The following is a 24,296-nucleotide window of genomic DNA, read 5'->3' on the forward strand; positions in this document are numbered from 1 at the left end:
TTTCGGGTTGGGTCGAGTTGAGTTGACCCATCAATCTCTTTTGGAACCCGAACCCAACCCAAACCCGAGAACCAATCCAACCCAACCCAATTCTTATAATTCGGGTTGGGTTCTCGGGTTGTCAATGAAAAAAATTTGAAAATTAAAAAAAAAAAGAAAAAAAAATTTAATATTTGAAAATTGGGTTTTATTTATTTATTTTTGGTAATTTAAGAAATAGAAAAATAATTGGGGGAAAGAGGCGGTGGTGTTGAGTGTTGAGTGTTTTTGAGGTGGGTTGGTCTGGCGGGGCTCACTGTCCTTTCTAATGGATTCTCTCCCTCTTCTCTAAGCCACACCATTCCAAACCCTAATCTCAATTCCATTTTCCGATCTCCGATGGCCATCGCCGCCTCTCCATCTCCTCCATCTTTCTCCCCCTCTGCTTCCTTCTGCTGCTCCAGGACTGACCCTTCCTGCTTCGCTTCATTCCCCTCCATTTCCCGCCCTTACCCTCTAACTCGGAGGATTTTCATCTCTTCCCGTCTCAACTCCTCCATCTTCTCCGCCGCCGCCGGTGGATTTGGTTCTCCCGACAACGGGGATGTCCAGTATGAGCTCCAGCATGGATTCTCTTTGGAGCGTCGGAATACTGGCTCTGCTGTGTTTGTTACGCTTCCTCTTGATGCTGTGTCTCCGGCTGGTCAGGTGCGGAGGAGGAAGGCAATGTCGCAGTCCTTTAGGGCGCTTGCGGCGGCTGGAGTTGAAGGCGTCGTGATTGAAGTTTGGTGGGGTTTGGTGGAGACGGATGTGCCTTGTAGTTATAATTGGAAAGGGTATTTGGAGATTGTGGCTATGGCTCGTCGGTATGGTCTCAAAGTCCGCGCTGTGTTTACTTTCAATCAAAATGGAATGGGGCCGGACGATCCTCACTGGTTAGTCGGTTCAATTTCTCTATTTTAGTGTTCAATTTTGGCTAGTTAATGTCATTTACGATGTAGAAAACTGGCGCCCTCATCATGCTTCAATGCTTCGAATTTAAATTTCCGCGTAGAATCCTTGTAGGAATGTATGTTACTTCCATGTGTTAGGAATCACGAATCATAGTATGATATTGTCCACTTTAAACCTAAGCTCTCGTAGCTTTGCTTTTGGTTTCCAAAAGACCTCATACCAATAGAGATGTATTTCTTAAATTAGCCAATGTGGGTCTCGTCCCAAAAATCCTCCCCTCGAACACAAAGTAAGTACACCATAGAGCCTCCCTTGAGGCCTATAGAGCCCTCGAGCAGCCTCCTTTTAATTGAGGCTCGACTCCTTTCTCTGGAGCCCTCAAACAATGTACACCATTTGCTTATGGTTTTATCTTTGGTTTTCCCAAAAGGTCTCGTACCAACAGTGATGTATTCCTTACTTATAAACCCATGTTCATCCTCTAAATTAGCCAATGTGGGACTCCTTCCCAACAATTCTCAACACCATGCTTGTGATTTAATGTCTCCCACTTCTTCTTTACGGATAGCCTCTGGGTTGGGGGGAAGGGAGGGTGCAATGGGGACAGAACACAGAAGTCGGTCGATAGAACATAAGTAGTAAAACAGCAGCAAGAAAGCCTGCCAATCTGATATCTGCAGGAGCTTCGAAGTACATGGTTTTCTAAGACCTTTCTTTCTGGGAGCTGCATTCAATGGAATAGAGTTACTAAACTACAGCGAAGTTACAACTCTAGAACAAAAGTTTTTGAAGGTCAGAGGTATGGGGTTGAGTATAGTTTAGTGGACTGAAATGGCAATAAATGGTGAGTTAAAAAAAGAAAAAGGAAAAAGCAGCTGGGTCAGTAAGGGTCATGGTATGAGTTCAAATCATTGTGGCAACCTATGTTAGATTTAATCTCCTTTGAATTTCTTTGGCGCTCAAATGTTGTAGAGTCAGGCGGGTTGTCTTGTGAGATTAGTCGAAATGCGCGCAAGTTGGCTTGGATGTTAAAAAAATGCCCATACAATTTTAAAATTCAGCATGAAGAGAACTAGAGAAGAAGTGGAAAATGATTCGTTCTCTCCCTACTCCTGGCCTCAATCCCTAAACCTTCCTCTTCCTCCATGATCCTTCTTTTCCACTTCGAGCTTCTTGTTCAGTTGGCCCGTGCCTGTAACTTCAAGACAGTCTGCATAGTTTGAATGAAAATCCTTATTTGTGGAGGTTAGCATGAGTCACGATGGAAGTAGAGTGAAGCCTTGAATATGGTAGCAATAACTCATACTCCATCTCCATACATGGAGGTGACCAGTGGCACTCTAAATCCGTCTTACCATTGCCCTCAACCCCCTCGGTCAAAAAATTCTTCAAGGAGATGAGAAATACTAGTTGTTTTGTGGACTGCGAACTAATGGATGAGGAGCACTTGTAGAAGTTGTCAAGCATGAAGGCTTTTGGCCATTCAAACTGCCTTGATATCTTGACTAGTGAGAATAACTATGATTCTCTTCACAAGAGAGATTGAAATGCTCCTACGGAAGGGTCTGGCCCTTATCATGGAATGCCAGGAACAGAAGAACCTCCTATAACATAGAATTATAGTCTATAGTGACGGCCTAATGATTATTAGCTCAAGAAATTAGCCTTTTGTGGTATCTGTTTGTTTGTTTGTTTGTTTTTTTATTGTTTGCTGCATGTGGCATCATGTTCAAGCTGTCAGTGACCGTTGTGTGGGATAAAAATGCAATATGATGGAATCTAATGGCAAGGAGGCTGCTAGCTGATTCAGAATTGGGACAACTCAGTTAAATTTTGTGTGACACTAGGGACGATTAAACTTAGAGTAGGTGATACGAACCGCGACCAAGGAATTTCCATACCTCAAGGTCCAATTACAAGGACGAGAGCCAAGAAGTTACAATAAGCTTAATTATATTCAAGCTATGGTGAGTTTGTCAAAGGAAATTCTAGAAAGATGTTGGAGTCCTTCTTTACGTGTTGTGTAAAGTTGAATTTCAAGATAGAGATATATTAAATGCACTTTAATTTGCATTTAATGAACTCATAGTTGAATTTATGGAACTAGTCCAAGGATGGTTATTAGATAACACATTTCTTCTACTGTATTATTTTAATTGTAATTTCAATATTTGTTTGTCATGTAAGTTAGTTTTTAATATGGGAGTTAAGGTTATATTGCAGCCCACACATCGGTTTCCATATTCCATCATTAACTAGCCATTTTAATAGGGAGGTTATGAGTATTTCTCACTAACTAGCCATTCTATAGGTTAAAGTTGTCAAAATAAAGTCATCTTTCTTTTATGGTAGACTTCACATACATTTTGGAATTAAAAGAATAGAGTCTCTATTTTAGCTTAACTCTATTTTAGTTTTGTTAAGAGCTAAGTTTTTACTCTGCAGATTCTTGTATTTAGAACTTGCATACTAGAGTTATTTAAGTGGTCTTGATTACACCTCATGTGGAGTGATATCATGAGTCTAGAAACGAGTTTTCTTTACTCTTGATTTTGATCATCAAGGTAATATGAGCTATAAACACAAGAATTTGCAAAGTAAAAACTTAGCTCTCAACAAAGCTAAAATAGAAATTCTATTCTTTTCCATTCCAATTTGTGAGGTCTACATTGATGAATTTACATAGCCTTTGACAACCTTAACCTATGTGATTTAAGTACACAACCTCCATATTAAAATAGCTCGTTAATAATGGATAACCTTAACCTATATGATTTAAGTACACAACCTCCATATTAAAATAGCTTGTTGATAATGGATATATGGAAACTTATGTGGGTTATAATATAACCTTAACTCACATATTAAAAACTAGCTTAAATGACCAACAAATATTGAAATTATAATTAAAATAATGCAATAAAAGAAATGTGCTATCTAGTAACCATCCTTGGACTAAGTTCCATAAATTCAACTATAAGTTCATTAAATGCAAATTAAAGTGCATTTAATTCATCTCTATCTTGAAGTTCAACTTTGCACAACATTTAGAGGACTCCAACATCTTCTAGAATTTCCTTTGACAAGCTCATCATAGCTTGAATAGAGGATATGAGATTGTTGAAGCTGGAACAATTATAAGTGTCTCATTGAAGTCTCTTCTCTTCCCTCCATTGTGGCTGCTGCACATGTTGCACTAGAGGGTAATTTATCAACAATAACATGGAATTCTTACGGTAGACGCAGTTGGTATTCTTTCTTTCAAATATTTTCAAAATCATGGTCTAGGAAGCATGGTATTCAAAATAATGCAAAAGGTAACCCCTAGGGTCTTAAGCTCCTAAATGGTCTTACGACAAGAAGCAAAAAAGACGGCGTTTCTAAGAGGAAGGTTTTTAATGGTCAAAAGACCCTCTCGATTACATCATATAACACTAACTATAAGACAAGATGATAAAAAACGGTGAAGTCGGGGCTTCATTACATGGCCGATCTCTCCATAGTCCTTAGCCCATTCATTGTGTGACGCCTAACTTGCTTCAATTCCCATCCATGACTCAGTGTCATAACTCGATCAAAGTTTTTGTCTTATACAGACCTCTTACTTTCCCTTGTTTGTTGCAAAGATATTGCAAGAAATTTCTGCTGTGCTGTTTTAGTATCATTTTATTTTATTATCATCATATATCTATGACTGTAGTCATTTGAAGGGCCTTTTGTATGGACTTTCTTGAGGCTTTGCCTCCTTTTGTTTGTACATTACATTTATTTATTAATTAATTCTGTTAACCTCCTATAAAATTGGAAGCTGATAGATTTAAGTTTATATGAAATAGGAGTTGTCTTGATAGATTTAAGCGTTATTCTAAGATAGTGGTTTATCTGCCATTGAATCTGAAGTATCTCCTTTATTTCCCCTTTGTTTCCCCAATAAAACATTAAGGATTCCCCTTCCTAAATGGGTACTTGAAGAAATTAATAAAGATCCCGATTTAGCATATTCTGACAGATTTGGAAGGAGAAATATGGAATGTATTACTCTTGGATGTGACACTCTTCCTGTTTTGCGGGGACGATCACCTATCCAAGCGTATGCCGATTTTATGAGAAATTTCAGAGACACTTTTAGGCCTTATCTCGGAGCCATTGTAACGGTAAGTTGGTGGCTGTATCTGGGGTATTGATTTTCGAGTTCCTATCTCTGAATTTGGCTCTTATATCCATTTCTTAATGTTCATATTACAGGGAATTCAAGTTGGAATGGGTCCTGGTGGTGAACTAAGATATCCTTCGTCCCCTCCCCAGAAGTTAGCATGGGCATGGCGCTCTCGTGAGCTTGGAGAATTTCAGTGTTATGATAAGGTAGGAATGCGTAAAGCTTCTTCACCGTTTCGCGATTCTCTAGTGTATACTGTACGTGCTCCAGTTGGTCTGATTACATTTTCTTTTCTTCTTTTCTGGTTTAGTATATGCTTGCCTCTCTGAATGCTTGTGCTCAAAATGTTGGGATGCGTGAATGGGGAAATGGAGGACCAATTGGTGCTAGTAATTTGATGAACAATCCCGAACAATCGGAGTTTTTTAGAGGCGATGACGGTTCTTGGAATACGCCGTACGGGGAGTTTTTTCTCAGATGGTACTCCGAAATGCTGCTACTACATGGGGAGAGACTATGCAAGGAAGCTGAAACCATTTTCAGAGGTATTGAAGTAAATTTGTCAGCCAAATTAGCTGGGATTCACTGGCACTATGGAACAAAATCTCACCCATCGGAGTTGACTGCTGGGTACTACAATACTTCAATCCGTGATGGATATCTCCCAATTGCTCGCATGTTTGGTAGGTACAGGTTCACTATCTGTTGTTCATGCTTTGAAATGAAGGATGTGGCAGAGAAGCAGATGAACCCTGTCAGTAGCCCTGAAGGGTTTCTCCGGCAGCTGCTGATGGCTGCCCGGGTATGTGACGTACCATTGGAAGGTGAAAACTCCGCATTGGGGCTCGATGATGACTCGTTTCAACAGGTTGTAAAGATGTCAAGGGTTTACACAGATGGGTTGGAGAAGCCCTCATTTTCTTTCAATTTTGTGAGGATGGATAAGAACATGTTCGAGTATAGTAACTGGGTTCGATTTACTCGTTTTGTGAGGCAGATGTCTGATGCCTCCAAGCTTTTTCGAGCCAAGCTAGATCCTGGAAGCAACAGAGGCCTCTCTTCTGCAACAGATATTACTACTTCGAGATTGGCTCTTGTATATCATTGAAGATAATGTCACACGAATGCAAATCATTCAAAAGAATTACACAATGGTTCCTCCTATGTATGCATGTATTGTAGTAAGGTATAAACTACTGATCAGTCGCATATATATAAATTTATGCAGCTATTTCTCTGTTATACATTTTTCACATATTAAGTGATATGTAAAGTCCTAGAAGCCAATTTCTAAAAGCAATCAAATTCTTTGGTATTATATGCTCTTTTGGCAGCTTGAATGTTGATCGAAGTCAAAGGTAAACTGTTCCAGAAACGAGGTCACGACGAGAGAGATGAAATAAACCGATAGTAAAGAAAAAAAAAAAGTAACAATCTAAGTTCTCTGTTAGCGGATATTTTTCGTTGGACTTTCTCTTTTAGACTTTTAGGCTTCCCCTCAAGGTATCTACTTACGGAGAAGTTTTCACAAGATCTCACAAAAAAATCTCCAAATAAAGGTCTATGCACAAGATGCACCTGAAAGCTAGTTCCAACAACTATGCACCGGTAAGTATGAGCATCACCCTCGATCTATCTCTCTCTCAACTTCCGACTTTGGAGAAGAGGGATGCCATTCATGAAGATTGGAATCTGGAAATATTAGTCAAAGAATAGATATTAAAGAAGCGAGGAAAATACCATCACTTTCAACTAAATGCATTCCATGCAAACCCATAGAACTCCCATTTTTTATGCCTCCATTACAATTCAAACATTGGGCGAACATGAGGCATACGTGTTTGCAGTGAATTATAATTTGTTTAAAAACTCTCAACGGGATTTTAACCCAATATCATATCCCCTACAATTAGTTATCACCAACACATCAGATAATTCACTACCTTGAGAACAAATGCAGTGAAAATTACCACAAGTTCACTATTCAGAAGCATCTTGAAGGTAAGAGGGAATAATTATCACCACCACTTGGCTGGTGCAGGAGTTTTCTGCATACACTTCATGCTCTGAGCATTCTAAGACGACTTACTATGCACATTAGCACATAGGCGGCTCATTCATGTGAAGGACTTGTTCAGATAACTCACGAGTCACGGCATGTCATTTATCCAAACTCTGAACGATACATGAAATCATCGATCAGAAAGTAACAACAATTTGCATAATCCCCAATATCATCTAATTGAAAACAATAAAATCCTAATCCTAACAGCTAATAGTGGTCAGTTACCAGCTATAGATACGCTGAAACAAGTTGAGAATTCAAAGTTCAAATACAGTTTTGGTGCCTTATACTAATCCCTGTATTTACTACTTACGGTCCCAAAAATTTAAGAACTCTGTTTTAGTCTCTTGGATCAATATGTTCAGAATTCAAGCATCTTCATAGAAATATGAGTTGACTAACAAAAAGAATGTAGATTTTCTTTTAAAGTTTTTCATGAAAGAAAACACGAAGTTTGACAATGGCTCATGACATATATAGAGAAGAACATGAATATGTATTACATCACTTGTATAAAATGTGGGAGATGTAGGGCTAAGGCTTAGTTTAACGTAAGAGAGCATGTAAGATTAAAAGTAAAACATCCCAACAAAAGCTTAGCATAGTAGATCATTTTCGCTTCATCACATGGATTGTCAATTTTTCACCTTTTATTTAGCCCCAATACCAGCAATACCAGCCATTTCCCTCTAACACGGTAAGAGTCCAACCACTAGCCGGTCTTCTTTGGACTTTCCCTTTCGGACTTCCCCTCCAGGTTTTTAAAACGTGGAGAAGTCTCCACACCCTCATAAAGAATGCTTCGTTCCCCTCCCCAACCGATGTGGGATCTCACAATCCACCCCTCTTTCGGGGCCCAGCATCCTCGCTGGCACTCGTTCCCATCTCCAATCGATGTGAGACCCCCAATCCATCCCCTTCGAGACCAACATCTTTGCTAGCACACCGCCTCATGTCCATCCACCTTATGGGCTCAGTCTCCTCACTGGCACATGGTGTCTGAATCTGATACCATTTGTAACAACCCAAGCCCACCGCTAGCAGATATTGTACTCTTTGGGATTTCCCTTTCGGGCTTCCCCTCAAGGTTTTTAATAAGTGTCTCTACTAGGGGGAGGTTTCCACACCCTTACAAAGAATGCTTTGTTCTCCTCCCCAACCAATGTGGGATCCCACATATACATTGGATCGTCATCTCTCATCATTTGACCTTATAAGCTAAACCATCAATTTTCACATAAATCACACAAGTTCCCCAACGAATATGGAAAGAAAAGAAAGAAATATAGTGAGAGTACATTTCAACACGTTAAACAAAGTAGCTGATAAACCAACTATGTATGCATATAAGAAGAAATATTAGAACCAAAAGTACCTGATAAAACAGAGTAACCTCTAAAACAGGTCCAGCACCATCTTGGGTACAAAGAATCAATATCCCAAGTAACTTGGGTCACCAATATATTCAGCAATCTGTTCTAAACGCACATTAAGTAATTCATGGCTATCTGCATCCCGCACTACCCCCGTCTCTTTGTCAAGATCCCTCTCAACTAAACTCCCATAAACTCCCTTGTGCTTACCATAAAGAACAAGAACAGGTCCCCCACGTCTAGGAAGTGCAGTTTCAAGAAGCTCTTGAGAGACCCCTTGGACAAGCTCTCTACTCCCATCAATGGATATATCACAAATAGAGGGCCCAACTACGTCTACTATCTCTCCCTTTTTCAGATAAAACTTTCCTCCCTTAAAGTCTTTGCTGATGATTCTAACGCGAATATGACTAGTGACCCAAGACATTCTACTGTTCTTCCTTTCTTCGTCCTTTGTACCATTTTCACGCTTCTCCACAACTTCTCTTCTCCGTCTCTGGCCTTTGTTTTCATCCTGAACTTTCAATTCCTCCAGTTTCCTCAAGAATCTTTCCTCTTCTTTGGAACCCAATTCGACAATATCAGTTGCACGGACTTTCACTTTGACATGTTCGTCTCTAAGCTTAAGAACAAGCAAATCATGATCTAACTTCTCGACAATTTTACCTTTCAAACCCGCATCTCTTCCGCCAATAATCCTAACATGTTTCCCAATAGTAGACAATACATCACTTCCTCGATCTCTGTTTTCCTTCACTCTATCTCCATCCCTGTTTTTCTCGCGCTCTCTCCCTTTATCTTTCTCATCCTTCTTGCTTGAAAGCCCAACAGGAACGTCGGTGACAAACCCTAGCCCTTGCTTGTCTGTTCTTCGATTATATTCCTTAACTTTAACATCCTCTTTGGCGTTCCTCCCAATTCCCCGACCCTGACGCCAGCCATAGCCTTCCATTAAAGCCGCAGCAAAGCTTTCCACCGGAACCTCCTCAAAATCCTCGAAGCCTCTATCCTCAGGTAACCTCTTCAGATCCGCTTTAAACTTCTCCAGCATAACAACCTCCAAAGGAGCAGGCCGTGACTCCTCCACAGATTTCGAATCATCGGCACTCTTAATACCGTCGACGGACTGCCTGACGTTGAGACCAAACGACATCTTCGAATCTTCCGGCGGATCTAATCCAGAGGCGGACTCGAACTTGAGATCAGACTCGTCCGATTGCCCAAGCGGGACTTCGAGATTTTTCATTCTCTTCAGCGGCCTCCATTCGTTCTGGAGGGAAGGAATAACAATGTTTCTGGGGTTAGCCCTGGTTCCGGAGAAGGGTTTCGAGGCGTCAAATTCGTTAACATACTCCTTGGAATCCTCTAAATCTCCATGATCTAGGGTTTTGTCGTCGAATTCCTTCGAAGGTCTGACGAGATTTGGCTTGGAAGAGGAAGAGGATTTGGAAGGAAGAGAGAATGAAAGCTTCATGGTTGAATCCCGAATCCTTCAAAACTGGGGGCCTGGAATTTCGGAAATGGAGTTTTCGAGTTCTTTTGACGGTGGGATATGGAGAGACCATGAATCCGGTTTGACTTTAGACTACGGGGAAAAACTGAACCGCCGGTTCGGCTGTTTCATTACCCGGTTTATTTATCATGCAAATCTAGGCTAATTTGAAATTTGAATAAAGTATAAATAAATAATAAAAAAAAAAGACAAAAACTAGAAATTATGAAATTAAAAATGATAGATTAGACAAAATAACTATTTTTTAATATTTTTAAATAAATACTTCTTAAAGTTCGTCATGGTCATGTTTGTTCAAGACGTGTTGTCTATGACTACATGTCGAATGTTCTAATCATGCTTGTTGTTCAAGACGTGTTGTCTATGGCTACATGTCGAATGTTCTAATCATGCTTGTCTAAGACGTGTTATCCCTGAACACATGCTCGTTTCAAACCCCTTTTATTTATTTTCACGTTAGATGGGTCGTATGACTGCTCATGGCTAGAGATAACATGTCTCAAAATGTACTAAAAGACTTGTTAGAAACAAGTATGAAAGTTCAAAATAATTAAGGCCTTTTTGGTAGGCAATAGAAATTCAAAAAACAAAGCGTTTTCGATAATTTTAGTCCATCAAGCTTGGAGTAAGATACCACTGAACATAGCTCGAATATATATTTATATAATTTATAATATATATTCTAATTTAACAAAAACAAATTGATTTTATTACCCGAAATACAATATTTATTATTATTATTATTTATCTTCTTTACTATAATTTTGACATTATAAAATTTTAAATTCAAAATTATGACACATTGACAAAGAATTCGAGTGGCATTGGTTTATTTACACACATTTATAAGCCCATTCCTACCTTAATGAGCTTCTACTAGGCTATGGGGTACGCACCTAATAAGCCTATAGGCTTAGATTTCAAATTTCACTATGCAATCCAAATTCCAAACACGCATCTTAACCCATATGCCTTCCGTTCTTATAACTTCGTTTTGATACTTTTAAAGTCATTTAAAGCCACGTGTCACAACTATACTATGAAGAGAGTAGGTTGTGACCCTCACATAGTGACAAAAAAAGTGAAGACCCTTGAGTGGCGTCCATCCAACCACGCAAGGGCAAAAGACAAACGAGTGTTATGATGCGACCGAGGAGACCGGTGCATCATTTAAAGCCATGTGTCACAACTATACTATGAAGATAGTAGGTTGTGACCCTCACATGGCGACAAGCAATGCAGCAACCCTCAAGTGACGTCTATCCAACCACGCAAGGACAAAAACAGGACAAGTGTTATGATGTGACCAGCAGAACGGTGCATCATTTAAAGCCATGTATCAAAACTATACTATGAAAAGAATAGGTTGTAAGCGTTATATAGCGACAAGCAAAGCAGAGACCCTAAGTGGCGTCCATCCGACCATGCAAGAGCAAAAACAGATAAGTGTTATGATGCAACTGAGGAGAATGGTGCATCATTTAAAGCCATGTGTCACAATTATACTATGAAGAGAGTAGGTTGTGACCCTCACATGGCGACAAGCAAAACAACGACCCTTAAGTGGCGTCCATCCGATCACACAAAGCAAAAACAAATGAGTGTTATGATGTGACCGAGAAGAACAGTGTATCATTTAAAACCATGTGTCACAACTAGACTATGAAGAGAATAAGTTATGACCCTCACATGGCGACAAGCAAAACAACAACCCTTAAGTGACATCCATCCAACCATGCAAGGGCAAAAACAGACAAATGTTATGATGCGACCGAGGAGAACGATACATCATCAATAATCTTATTCTAAAGCCATTTCCGAACTTCTAGTTCGGATACTGGCATTATAAACTCTCCTTAAACCTTGGAGAAGGAAGATTCTGAGGAAAAATGAATGAATCAAATTCTGAAATTTTTAAACCCATAAAACCCAGGTCCGTTCTATTAGTAATGAAGCATATCCCCTTCTCATGGCATCAAATTAAGTATGGCACATGGCATCATAGGAGCAACCAAAAAAGGGGGACCTTGAATAGGAAACAGAAGGGGAGAGATGAGGAAGAAAGCTACAAACCAGTGGATCTGATCACAAAATCTTTGTTGAACTCATCAGGCTTCCTCGTCGCTGCTCTCAATAACAACGTGAGTGTCGATGGTTTTCGGTCTTTTTGGAGCCCTATTTTCATCTCCTTTCTCTTCTTGCGAAGCATTTTGGCTTTGAGCAGCGGACCACTTTTCTATTTCCCCAAGAATCCTATTTCCATACTTCTCTGCTTTCACTTTTCCGATCATTGTTTCCAACTGCAAAAAAAACATTAACATTTTCAGCATTTTAGATTGGTCAATCACAACTGCAGTCAATGTGTTCAAAGAAGAATCAGAGAAGCACTTGCTACCAAGAAAAATTTAAAAACTAAAAAAAGTTATTCTTATAGGTCAATGGTAAAATAATACGTATTTTGATACGTTATACAAGTTAAGTTAGGCTCATATTGGAAAAATAATACATTTTTGAAACAAGTATGACATTCCAAGGCATAACTTGTATCCATACGCTTCATATTCGCTTGGAGTTCGCTCCCAGAAATATAGCCATCCCCAGCCCCTCACATCAATCCCACAAGCCTCTTGTCCATTCTCATTCGATCACGACGGGGGAGCAAATAAAAATAGAAAAACTCACATTGGGTTTTGGGATATAATAAGGCTTGAATCGATGACTTGTGCCACGTCANCCCCCTCACGTCAATCCCACGAGCCTCTTATCCATTCTCATTCGATCACGGCGGGGGAGCAAGTAAAAATAGAAAAACTCACATTGGGTTTAGGGATAATCAGGCTCGAACCGATGACTTCCGCCACGTCAAGGCGACACTCTACCGCTGAGTTATATCCCTTCCCTTGCCCCCATCGAGAAATAGAACTGACTAATCCTAAGGCAAAGGGGCGAGAAACTCAACGCCACTATTCTTGAACAACTTGGAATTGGGCCTTCCTTCTTTTCGCACTATTACGGATACGAAAATGAAAATAATAGGCAAAATTGGATTCAATTGTCAACTGCTCCTATCATACATAGGATTGCCTACGGATTCGAGCCATAGCACATATTTTCATAAAACCATACGATTTTCCTGATCTAAATAAAGCAGGTTTTACATGAAGAAGATTGAGAGGTGGTTTTAAGGTGATTACGAGGAAACAAGCATGAATTTAAAAAATAAATGACCAGGAAACAAAGTAGTTATAAGTGCGGTCCTATTTGATCTCAGCCAGGGGATTTTTTTTTTTTTTGGCAATTCTTAAACTCAGATGCTTATAATTAAATTGAACGGGACTCCTGTATGTAAAGGCTTCTTAAGCAACCAGCAGTCAACCTTTACGAAATCAATAAATAAAATTGACATTAAGAAAACTCGCCTGATCCAAGGAAGTGGGCTTTTGGGCACTTAAGACACCAATTTGCTGGGTAGAGAGCACTGAATGAGGGAAAATGTCTCCGTCAATGGACGCAAGTTCCTTGCGTAGCTCGTCGAGTTTATACTCTAAACCTGATGAAGCAACACTTTTTCTTCTAGATTTAACACCAGTTATCTTTTGTTTGCCGGAAATCTCAAGTTTCACAACCTTCTTCCCTGTATGCAAACAATGTCAGCGAAGTCGATTAGTATATCTTTTGGTATCCTTTTCCAGTTTCACATTTTTTTTCTTAAAAAACAAGTAATAGCTCGATAACCAAACTGTGTTTTTAATTCTCTGAAATTCAAATATATATATATTCAAGGCTTTTTGGAACTGTTCAAGTTCAATTTTCTTAGAGAGAAATACTATAACAGCCCAAACCTACCGCTAGCAGATATTGTCTTATTTGGGCTTTCCTTTTCGGGCTTCCCCTCAAGATTTTTAAAACGTGTCTGCTAGGGAAAGGTTTCCACACCCTTATAAAGAATGCTTTGATCTCTTCCCCAACCAATGTGGGATCTCACAATCCAGCGTCCTTGCTGGCAGACCACCTCATGTCCACCCCCCGAAGGGGCTCATCTCCTCGCTGGCACATTGCCCTAGCTCTGATACCATTTGTAACAACCCATGCTAGGAGGAGGTTTCCACATCCTTAAAAGGAATGCTTCGTTCTCCTCCCCAACCGAGGTGGGATCTCACAAATACGATACTTTTTAGGATAAGTACAATAATTGAAAATTTGTTTAGAAATTAGAACACAGTACTTTTCTTTAATTGTTGTTTGTTGAAAGAACGAAAAAATCCTTCCCACTGGCTTTATAGCAATAACAAAGGAAAACAATCCTTTGTATTTACAGTGTTTTCATGTGACCATCAACTGTTGAAAAATAGCATTCCTAACCTTGCAACACTTGCCGGGCTAATGGTCCAACTGTAATATACGCATTTGTAGCATAAGCTGTATGCTGAAATTCTTCTTTCTGAAGCAACAGAAAATTATTCCAATGCCACAAACGGATTAGAAAAGATATAATACAGCAGCATAGATGAGCCAATCAACGAACAGGAAAAACTAACTACATGTCATAGTAATTCGACTCATAAATAGAAGATAATTTTCGATCAAAAGAATAGAAGAGAATAATACTTCCGATGATGTTAGATCGGTCTTGATTGATCAAATGTTGATCGAGAAACAATTAGAGCACGAGTAGTTTGTATAGCTATATAATAAAATGAATACAGAAAGAAGGTCTCCAATCCCAACAGAACGTAAGGAGATTACAACCATGCTCCTGATTTGTCTCGATTAGGAAAAGGCAGGAGAAAGATCTTTTATTTGAAGAGAACCTCGAGGAAGAAAAAAAACGCTAAATTCCTCCATGGTTCCACCTCCCCCCTCCTTCCCCTAGGCCTTCATTGTATTATAGCAAGTTACATAAAGAGGAAGAAACCTTACCAAAACACGGTCTAATAAAAGTTGTATGATAAGTTGCTCCATCTCCTCTTTCCTTAGGTCAGAAACTGAAATTATACACAACGTTAAGACCTTAACAATGAAGTTCTGCAAACTGCATTGCCAAGCAAGACAAAATTTCTCTCTCTCTCGGCTAGGAGATGCTAATCAGATGTAATGCAAGCACGTGAAAACGCGAAAACAGCCTCTTCCATTCTAAGCTATAATAAACCATGTGAAATAGCAATACAAAAATCAATTGTATACTCATCCTTAGATATCTTCGGACAGTAAAGAATATCAGCAAACCAACCTAGTTCGTTGCGTTTTCCTTTCAATTTGTCAACTAATTGCAACATTGTCATCCTCTGATTGGTCTTCTGTACATCTTGTAACATTGAAATAATAACTCTAGCATGACCTATTAAAAAAGATAAAGTACACTAGAATTAGAAGAAAAATCCTCCTTAGAAAAGAAAAGGAAAGAGAATAACTTCTTTTACTTAAAATAAATAGGCATCAGAAACAAAAGTTGAAGGAACATACAACAGACATCCAATTCCGTAAACTCATTGGGGACTGCACACGTATCGCACATCCCTGAAAATTTAGATCTATGATTATTTTTCCAGAAAGAAAAACAGGAAGTGTTTGCAGAACCACCCCCTTCCCCAGCAGACCACCCCCCACCCCCCCAAAAGAAAAAAAAAGGTAATAATAAATAAAAGAAATGGGGAGGGGAGAGTGTACCATTGCAGTCTTTTAATGGCTCAGCAAAATGTCGGAAGAAGGCACTGCGACGACATTGTTGTCTGGACTGCAATAATTAGAAAGAGGAAATACAATCACATTTTAAGAAAATAAAATTGAAGGAGACAACAAAAGGGTAAAGCATTCTCCTAAAGAAGGCAACAAAAAGAAAATAAAAACACCATCTCAACTGTCAACTAACATAAAGTAAAGAAAATGAAATTAAGATGTTTAATATCAAGAGCACGACAAATGCTAAATTTTCCTTCTCATCTGAAGTAAGTTGAAATCTCCAAAATTATCTTGTCTATTTCCAAATAAATAGCTTTAAAAAGAAATAAGGGAAGGGAAAAGGTAAACTTAAAACACCTCTGCAATTATATTATTTGTTTATTAACTTAAAAAAAAATACAATTTTAAAAAAGAACTCGAACACATTTCAATTTAATTGTAAAGATAATACCTGACAATATTGAACAATACCATATAGATTCTCCAATCCAGAATTCTCATAAAATACCATTGAACTCTGCAAGGATGACAGTATAGACTACTAAATCTTCAGGAAGTTGAATAATACACATAGGCTCATGCCAATGCCTCGAAAACTACTTACTTGTCTTGGGACATCACCAGGCCTATAGTAAAGTAGGCATTCGGATGGAAGCCCATCCCGTCCAGCTCGTCCACTTTCCTGCGACACAAGAAGTTACAAAGGGAGAGAATTGAATGAAATGTATGTTTAGTTAGAGAAGGACCTGATAGTATGTTTCCATTGATTTGCTCAGACTGTGATGGATGACGAATCTGACTACAAGCAGTAACCGAGAAATGGGTTTCAGAGTATGTCGATGTTCAGATATGACGTGTCAGATAAATTTAACAAAGAAAAAAAAAACTACTGCATTTTAAAAATTAAAATTAGAACATACATACACACACCCATTGACCTTACTATTCTCTCATTTTTCTCCCTTCTATTTTCATTTTCCTCTATGTTTTCCTCATCTTTCCTTTACCAATTTCAAAGATGAGGAACATTAAACCGTGTTCATCCTTTTTGTCCCGATTTTCAAGACATGCAATGTAACGGCCCAAACCCACCGCTAGAAGATATTGTCCTCTTTGGGCTTTCCCTTTCGGGTTTCCCCTCAAGGCTTTAAAACGCGTCTACTAGGAAAAGGTTTCCACACCCTTATAAATGGTATTTTGTTCTCCTCCCCAACCAATGTGGGATATCACAATCCAGCCCCCTTCAGGGCCCAGCGTCCTCGCTAGCACTCGTTCCTTTCTCCAATCAATGTGGGACCACCACCAAATCCACCCCCCCTTCGGGGCCCAGCGTCCTTACTTGGCACACCGCCTCGTGTCTACCCCCTTCGTGGAACAGCCTCCTCGTTGGCACATCGCCTGGTGTCTAGCTCTGATACCATTTGTAACGGCTCAAGCCCACCGCTAGCAGATATTGTCCTCTTTGGGCTTTCCCTCAAGGCTTTAAAACGTGTCTGCTAGGGAACGGTTTCCACTCTCTTATAAAGTGTGTTTCGTTCTCCTCTCCAACCAATGTGAGATATCACATGCAACATGAAGTATAATCCAAGTGCAAAATGAATCCCCTATTTTACACAAATTTCAACTAGATTTTAAAAATGACCAAACAAGTATTATCACTTAGAGGCTATCCAAAAATAAAAGATGGGCCCTAATCAAACACATAAATCACGAGCTAACATTATCAGCAAAAAAAATTCGGCTGAAAAATAAAAAGAGGAAGAAGTCCTGCAACATTGTTAAAACCATAAATTAGCAAGAAACTAACCATCTGGTTTGTTGATTCCCATACCAAAGGCTACCTGAAATGCCAAAGCACTTCAAGCTATTAGATCAGTTAACCAATGCAATGCTTATACGTACCAAGATGCTAGAAAATAAAAAATTGCAGGACGATTGAACGTTCACTCTTTACATGATCTCAAAGGGTCACCTAAACTGGGTTCCTGAATTTCCTCTTTTTCAATATTGTGCCCAGTAGCTGTTTCTTAGCATTGGGGATAGGAACATTTGGTATGCAATAATTAAGTGTGAGTGTNGGGGGGGGGGGGGGGGAATGGGTTCAAAAAGATATGTTACTACTGAGCATTTCATCCTAAACTTGCTAGTAATAATTAATACAAATTTTAATTACTCAAATTAATTTCCTTAATTCTAATTATTCACTTTTTATAAAAAAACCAATTTTATTAATAGATTTAGTTTAATTTAATACAATTAATCAAATTATTAAAAAATATATATATAATTTAGGTAATACATAAAAAAATCTAAATCACATTTTAGAAAAACCATTCTCAATACCAAACATAGCATGTTATTTATCAACCATTCGTAAACAAGCTTACCATTTCCATTAATGCTTGACAAAAACCAAACCCAGATTAACCACAAAATCAAAGAAATTATCGTAACACCCCCTTTTTTATTCATTGGAAAGTGATATTTTATCTCCTTGCCTTTGGTTAAATGCTTGTAACTGTATCTTCTTTATGTTTTAGAATGAAATCAGAGTCCCTCTAAATAGAGGCAAAATACACTTTTGGTGCCTGATGTTTGAAGTTAATGTCTATTTGATATCTGAAGTTCCAAAACGAACACGTTAGTCCCTAATGTTTGAGAAATGGTTTTAAGTGGTTCTAGATATCAACTTTAAACCTCAGGGACCAAAAGTGTATTTTGACCAAAAACACTTCCCCCAGAAAAGAGACGAGGAAAATCCAATTATGCATACCGTGCCAACAATAACCTGCAACCTAGAACTGCTCCACCTGTGATAGAAAACATTTACAAGATATCAAAGAAACTTTGGTAAATTGAATCAAGAATTAAGCAGAAATTTAAATAGAGATGTCCAAGTAGCTTTACTCATTTAAATTGTGATAAGTTATTTTGTTAGAGATTTGGGCATCTACATCCATATCATATAGAGCGATATTCATGTTTTTTAGAAAGTGATGATTGGCCATGCTCACGCCTTGGTTTTATACTTTTATATTATTTAGTAAAGATGTCCCGCCATGACATGTGGAAAGCCAATCTACTTTCTCCCAAATTACCGAATACGAAGTACAGATTCATAAACATTGACCAGCGAGCGGAATTACTTTACCGCATATGAACTTTCTCACGTGCAACAGAATCCATGTCTGCATGATAATGGTCAGCAGAAATGCCTCTCACACGTAACTCCTTTGCAACCTATAATTCTTGAAGAAATAAGAGAAACACAAGCTTCTAGTGTCATGTATAAACAAGATCCCACATTACATTAGATGAACCAGACAATGCATAAAGCACAACCATGGTCAAATTACAAACCCTTGCGAAAAATAGTAGCACTTGCATGAGATACAACAATTCGCAAATCTGCTTCTAAACTTTTCTTATACGAAATTCATTAAACTGTTCGTTGACTCTAAGAAACGGACAAAAGATTTTACAGAAAGCCCCAAAAAAACAAGATCATGCAAAAAAGTGCTCCCATTAGACTTCATAATATATTGTACATGTTTTAGAAATATTTTTCGTTAAGCCATGCGTAAAGGTTTACTATGATGATCCAGATAGCACATAGAGAGTGTCGATACAGACCTGCTCACACTCCTTTCGGGAAAAGCAGTATATTATACCCGATTCATTGTTTGGATAAGATTCTTGTATAAATTCAGCTATTTGATCAATCACCACCTTGCTAACGGACGACTTTTCCCGTACCTGTAGTACAATGATTGAATCATTAAGTAGGAATCTCCCAAAGACTTTTTTTTTTTTTTTTTTTTTTTTNTTTTTTTTTTTTTTTTTTTTTTTTTTTTGACAATGTTTACAGTATACCATGTAAAAGAGATTTGGCCTGTTGACTGTACTGACAAATTTAACATATTTGGGGATGCGAAGCATCTCAACCAGATCATTTTGGACCCTTTGAGTGGCAGTTGCCTAAAAGAATATAACAAGATATTTAATTCATAATGTAGTCCGTTAAAAAGATTGAATGGAAAAGATAAGACTTTTTCCACAAAAGTAGAATAATAACATACAGTCAAAGCAATCACAGGAGCATTTGGAAACTGAGTCTTCAGAATACCAAGATTCTTGTAGTCAGGTCGAAAGTCATGGCCCCACTGACTACAGCAATGAGCCTCCTACAGAGAAAGACAAATAGATTAAAAAAAATCCTTTCTTGCATGTGCAAACTCATTATTCACTAGAAGGTGAGTACCAATAAACCAAAAAAGATATGTTAATGTATAAGATTTCATTTTTAAGAACTAATAAAAATATTAACTCTAACCTAAAAGCTTTAGTTTTGGGAATTTTACAAAGGTACTGAAACAAGAAATTCAATAGTTATGATCGTGATTAACGATAATGGCATAAAGTATATTGCTGAAAGAATAACTTTTAATCTATATGAATGGTGAAATCTTGGAGATTGGGAAATAGGAACCTGCAGTTTGTAATCTTGTAAATCATGTTGTAGCAAAGACCAGAATAATGTTTTTCTTTATCAATCAGAAACTAATTCCAGCCTGAGTCTTTAACTTCTAGAAACATATTAATGCTCTTTATGAGCACATATTCCTTGTGCATATACTTCTATCTGTTATTTACTAAGGTCGGCTGCACCAACTGTGGAATAGTTTCACCATGCAAGTATTCTTTTCACCCTAAAAGGACAGATGTAGAGAACTCTCTTTTTCCATTTTGAAAAAGTGTCCTTCTGGTCCTTTTAACACTATCATCTGCTTTGGTAATGATAATAACATCTATCAATGCTAAAAAACGAAGAAGCCACCAGTTTTCACAATGGAGCCATTTTCCGAAGAGAAAATTTCTGAGAAATTGTCTAATCTTGCTATATTTGATCATTTCTTTTGTTCTTTAACTGTCATAAATTGAATCCTTTGCAGCATTTTGTAATTTCAATCTCTCTTCATAGATTTTCTTATCTTATTCCCTCTGACATTCTTTATTCGAGTTTTTATATTTACATTCCCTCATTTCTATTTAAAAATAATGATAGGCTAGAAGAAGCTACCAACGTTCGAAACCAAATACATTTTTGTTATTCCTTCGTTTGACATTTTAAAGTTCGATAACAACAGGGATAATTCGCTGAAACAAAGGGTAAGGCGGTAATGTGATGGTAACCATAGTAAGAAACATAGATAACACATGTTGATAGATATACTCACGTCAATTGCAATAAGAGAAAGACGACCAGCATGATAGCACTTTTCAAGTTTAGACATAAATCTCTTGCTCTTTGATATCTTTTCTGGTGTGACATATAATATTTTCATATTCCCTTCACCCTTTTCGAGATTCTTGTATATGGACTTCTCATCTTCTTTACTAGTAGCTGAAGTAAGCATAGATGCTGAAATTCCTAAAGCAGCCAAACCCATAACCTGAAAAAAGGTGTTCTTGATCAAAAGATATGGTTTACCTAGTGAAATTATTGGGAGAAGTGAAATATGGGTGTTCTTCATGAAACCAATACCTGCGTTGCTCCTCTTTTTCTCCAAAATCAATGTTGAACCAATATATTGGTTCCAGAAAAAACTAAAAACGACCAAAAGTATTGATTTCTTCTAAATCAAACAAAACCAGCAGACCGAGATATTTTCTAATCCAACATATATAAATTTGAAAAAAAAATATAAACTTATTAGCCAAACTGATAAAACCTACTCAGCATGTCACTCTACTTAACAGAACTTACACTAAAACATGAAAAATGTAACTATGAGGTACCTGATCCTGAATCAAAGAAAGTAAAGGACTGACAACCAGAGCAAGTCCATCATATAGAAGAGCTGGTAACTGGTAACAAAGACTCTTCCCACCTCCAGCAGCCATAATCACCAAAACATCTCGCCCACTCATGACAGCATTGACAATCTACTATTATGCAATAATTAGTAAATCCACTCACAAACGGAAAACAATAGCATCACAAAGACAACTTCAACAGTTCAAACATATTGTCCTTAGTTCATTCTTTGGTAAATATTTATGAACTTGAATAATGGTGGAAAAGTCAAGGTGTTCTTCTTTATAAGAGCAATCAAATAAATAAAATAGATAGGTTTGAATTGTTTTCCGAGTAGAAGAGATCAGAGGTAGTTAGAGCTTTGATTCATATATTGAATTAGGCTACAGGTGATTTCGCGTTTTTCCCTTGCTCCTATTAAGGGAAAGTAAGCAACTCTATTTATATTCCAGTGAAAATGTAGAACATGCTTCACCAAAGCCTGCATTTAACAACAAGATGGCCTGCTCTCTGTTCACTTTAATCTTTGACCATTTCTAGTTGATAAACAACAGAATCAAAGATATAACCTATATATGAGAAGAAAAAAACCAAAAAGAAAATATTTACCTCTCGCTGGTTTGCACGATATGTGGATATGCCAAAGATGTTCAACTTAACATCATTCGCTTCGGAATCCCATTTAAATGGACCAGACCAATTTTCTGAATTCGTAGAAGTGCCTGTGTGGCTGACGGAATCTTCTGTTTCTTTACAGAGTTCTAACAAGGACTGCAGCTCGGATTTTCTTTGGTACAAATTGTCTTGGCGTTCCAGAAGAACATTTATTTCAGCTGCAGAAAGATAAGGCATAAGGCAAAATGCGAGGACAACCCAAAAGAAATGAATTACATAATCCATTATACAAACATAAAACACGATCAGCTTCGGCAACGTGGGAGGTTCTAACTGTTAGGAATCACATATCTCCACAATGGTATGATATTGTCCACTTTGAGCATAAGCTCTCATGGCTTTGCTTTGGGCTTCCCCAAAAAGCCTCCTACCAATGGAGATGTATTCCTTACTTATAAACCCTTGATCATCCTCTAAATTAGTCAATGTGGGACTCCCTTCCAACAATCCTCCCCCGAACAAAGTACACCATAGAGCCTCCCCTGAGGTCTATGCAGCCTCCAAACAGTCTCCCCTTAATCGAGGCTCGACTCCTTTCTCTGGAGCCGTCGAACAAAGTACATCCTTTGTTCGACACATGAGTCAATTTTGACTACACCTTCGAGGCTAGCAATTTCTTTGTTCGACACTTGAGGATTCTATTGACATTGTTAAATTAAGGGCATGACTCTGATACCATGTTAGGAATCACGGATCTCCACAATGGTATGATATTGTCCACTTTGAGTATAAGCTCTCATGGCTTTGCTTTGGGCTTCTCCAAAAGACCTCATACCAATGGAGATGTATTCCTTACTTATAAACCCACGATCATCCTCTAAATTAGCCAATGGGGACTCCCTCCCAACAATCCTCAACACTAATGACTACTACCAGACTATACAACGCTTCCTCAACCAACCCAATTTTTCAGTTCCATTGAGGAATTCCACCGGTACATATAAAGATTTGATCGAACTTTTAACTCATGCAAGAAGTTAACACGAACTGAAACACAGAAACAGCAATGACACCAATGGAAATTCAGGCATACATTATAAAGAATAAAGGAACGCAAAAATAGAGAAGATAATGACTACTCAAGCACCTTGGACTTCGTTTATCTGCACTTCTACGTTGAGAAGCTCCTCTAATACCTCTTCCGTGTTCATCTCTCGATCGCAAATTATAGACCAGGTTTTGAACAAAGGCAATCAGAACAGAAACACTAGAGCCAGAATCATGTGAGGGGCTCGGGAGCGGATAATGGAAATGAAGGTCGAGACAGCAACAATCATGGACTCCCAAGACACCTGAAGATGAACCGCCGTTTACGAAAATGGAAAGGCTTTGAGTTCTGAACTGAGAAGAATTTGCATGAGTTTCCGCCGATCTCCCCGCCGGTGTTCCGCTGCCCTACCGTCGTCTCATTCCCTCCCCTAATCGAGCGAGTAGTATTCTTGGCGCGTGCACCCCATTTCCCTCCATTTTATGTTTTTGTTTTAAATAGGGCTAAATTATAAATTATAATTTTTAAAAATAAAAAATAAATTAATAAAAATATCCTTACATTTTTTAACTTTAAAAAAAATAATAATTTATTTATTTTTGTACTTTAGATTAAATTAAATATTTAATTATTTAGTAATAATATATTAATGAATAAGGATATATAAATTATTGATTTTCTATTTTTTAATTATATTATTATTATTATTATTATTATTATTATTGTTATTATGTTATAATTTTATCATAAAATTTTGAAGGGAAAATATGATAGGAGAATTTTAAGGCTTTTGAAATTAGAAGGCGAACTCTCTATTTTATTAATTTATTTAAAAAAATATATTTATCTTCAATAAATATTACATAAATAACTAAAATCTAATAAAATTTAAATATTAAACGAAATAAAATTGATAGGATCATTTTAACGTTACTACTGTGTCGGTTGTAGTGCAGAATCATATCTTTTATCGTCTCTTATTGCACGACTTCCACTATGAAAGAATTCAGGTGGTCATTCTTCTCTTGCTAAGTTGCTCCTCCTCGAGATTTTTTTGTAATTTTCTTTTAAGTCTTTCGTTCTTTTTGAATCGGCA

The 24,296-nt window shown here is 37.8% G+C and overlaps 3 protein-coding genes across 7 annotated transcripts; 1 reads left to right on the top strand and 2 right to left on the bottom strand.

Annotated features, from left to right (window-relative positions):
* Positions 1 to 238: 238 nt before the first annotated feature.
* Positions 239 to 6,331, top strand: LOC111811353 (beta-amylase 1, chloroplastic-like). The gene is made up of 4 exons (XM_023698161.1): positions 239 to 914; positions 4,877 to 5,087; positions 5,179 to 5,295; positions 5,400 to 6,331. The coding sequence occupies exons 1-4, from the start codon at positions 379 to 381 to the stop codon at positions 6,195 to 6,197; spliced, it is 1,662 nt and encodes a 553-aa protein (XP_023553929.1). The 5' UTR covers positions 239 to 378; the 3' UTR covers positions 6,198 to 6,331.
* Positions 6,332 to 6,380: 49 nt separating this feature from the next.
* Positions 6,381 to 10,076, bottom strand: LOC111811354 (protein MOS2-like). 2 transcript variants are annotated; one of them, XM_023698163.1, is made up of 3 exons: positions 8,530 to 10,076; positions 7,060 to 7,264; positions 6,381 to 6,781 (listed from the first exon to the last, which is right to left on the bottom strand). In XM_023698163.1, the coding sequence occupies exon 1, from the start codon at positions 9,999 to 10,001 to the stop codon at positions 8,586 to 8,588; it is 1,416 nt and encodes a 471-aa protein (XP_023553931.1). In that variant the 5' UTR covers positions 10,002 to 10,076; the 3' UTR covers positions 6,381 to 6,781; positions 7,060 to 7,264; positions 8,530 to 8,585. The 2 variants fall into 2 exon arrangements, with proteins under 2 accessions (XP_023553931.1, XP_023553930.1); XM_023698162.1 differs by lacking the exon at positions 6,381 to 6,781 and having other exon boundaries at positions 6,803 to 7,264.
* A 1,858-nt stretch (positions 10,077 to 11,934) lies between these two features.
* On the bottom strand, positions 11,935 to 23,653 carry LOC111776246 (mediator of RNA polymerase II transcription subunit 34). 4 transcript variants are annotated; one of them, XM_023655644.1, is made up of 20 exons: positions 23,300 to 23,653; positions 22,147 to 22,370; positions 21,519 to 21,665; positions 20,957 to 21,172; positions 19,799 to 19,903; positions 19,593 to 19,697; positions 19,353 to 19,475; positions 18,871 to 18,959; positions 18,493 to 18,529; positions 17,527 to 17,560; positions 16,466 to 16,518; positions 16,324 to 16,401; positions 16,171 to 16,236; positions 15,708 to 15,774; positions 15,504 to 15,557; positions 15,271 to 15,378; positions 14,961 to 15,025; positions 14,403 to 14,481; positions 13,460 to 13,674; positions 11,935 to 12,340 (listed from the first exon to the last, which is right to left on the bottom strand). In XM_023655644.1, the coding sequence occupies exons 1-20, from the start codon at positions 23,361 to 23,363 to the stop codon at positions 12,149 to 12,151; spliced, it is 2,121 nt and encodes a 706-aa protein (XP_023511412.1). In that variant the 5' UTR covers positions 23,364 to 23,653; the 3' UTR covers positions 11,935 to 12,148. The 4 variants fall into 4 exon arrangements, with proteins under 4 accessions (XP_023511412.1, XP_023511413.1, XP_023511414.1 ...); XM_023655645.1 differs by lacking the exon at positions 16,171 to 16,236; XM_023655646.1 differs by lacking the exon at positions 23,300 to 23,653 and having other exon boundaries at positions 21,519 to 21,668; positions 22,147 to 22,229.
* Positions 23,654 to 24,296: the final 643 nt, after the last annotated feature.

The sequence above is a fragment of the Cucurbita pepo genome, chromosome LG15, assembly GCF_002806865.2.
Source record: "Cucurbita pepo subsp. pepo cultivar mu-cu-16 chromosome LG15, ASM280686v2, whole genome shotgun sequence".
Lineage (NCBI taxonomy): Eukaryota > Viridiplantae > Streptophyta > Magnoliopsida > Cucurbitales > Cucurbitaceae > Cucurbita > Cucurbita pepo.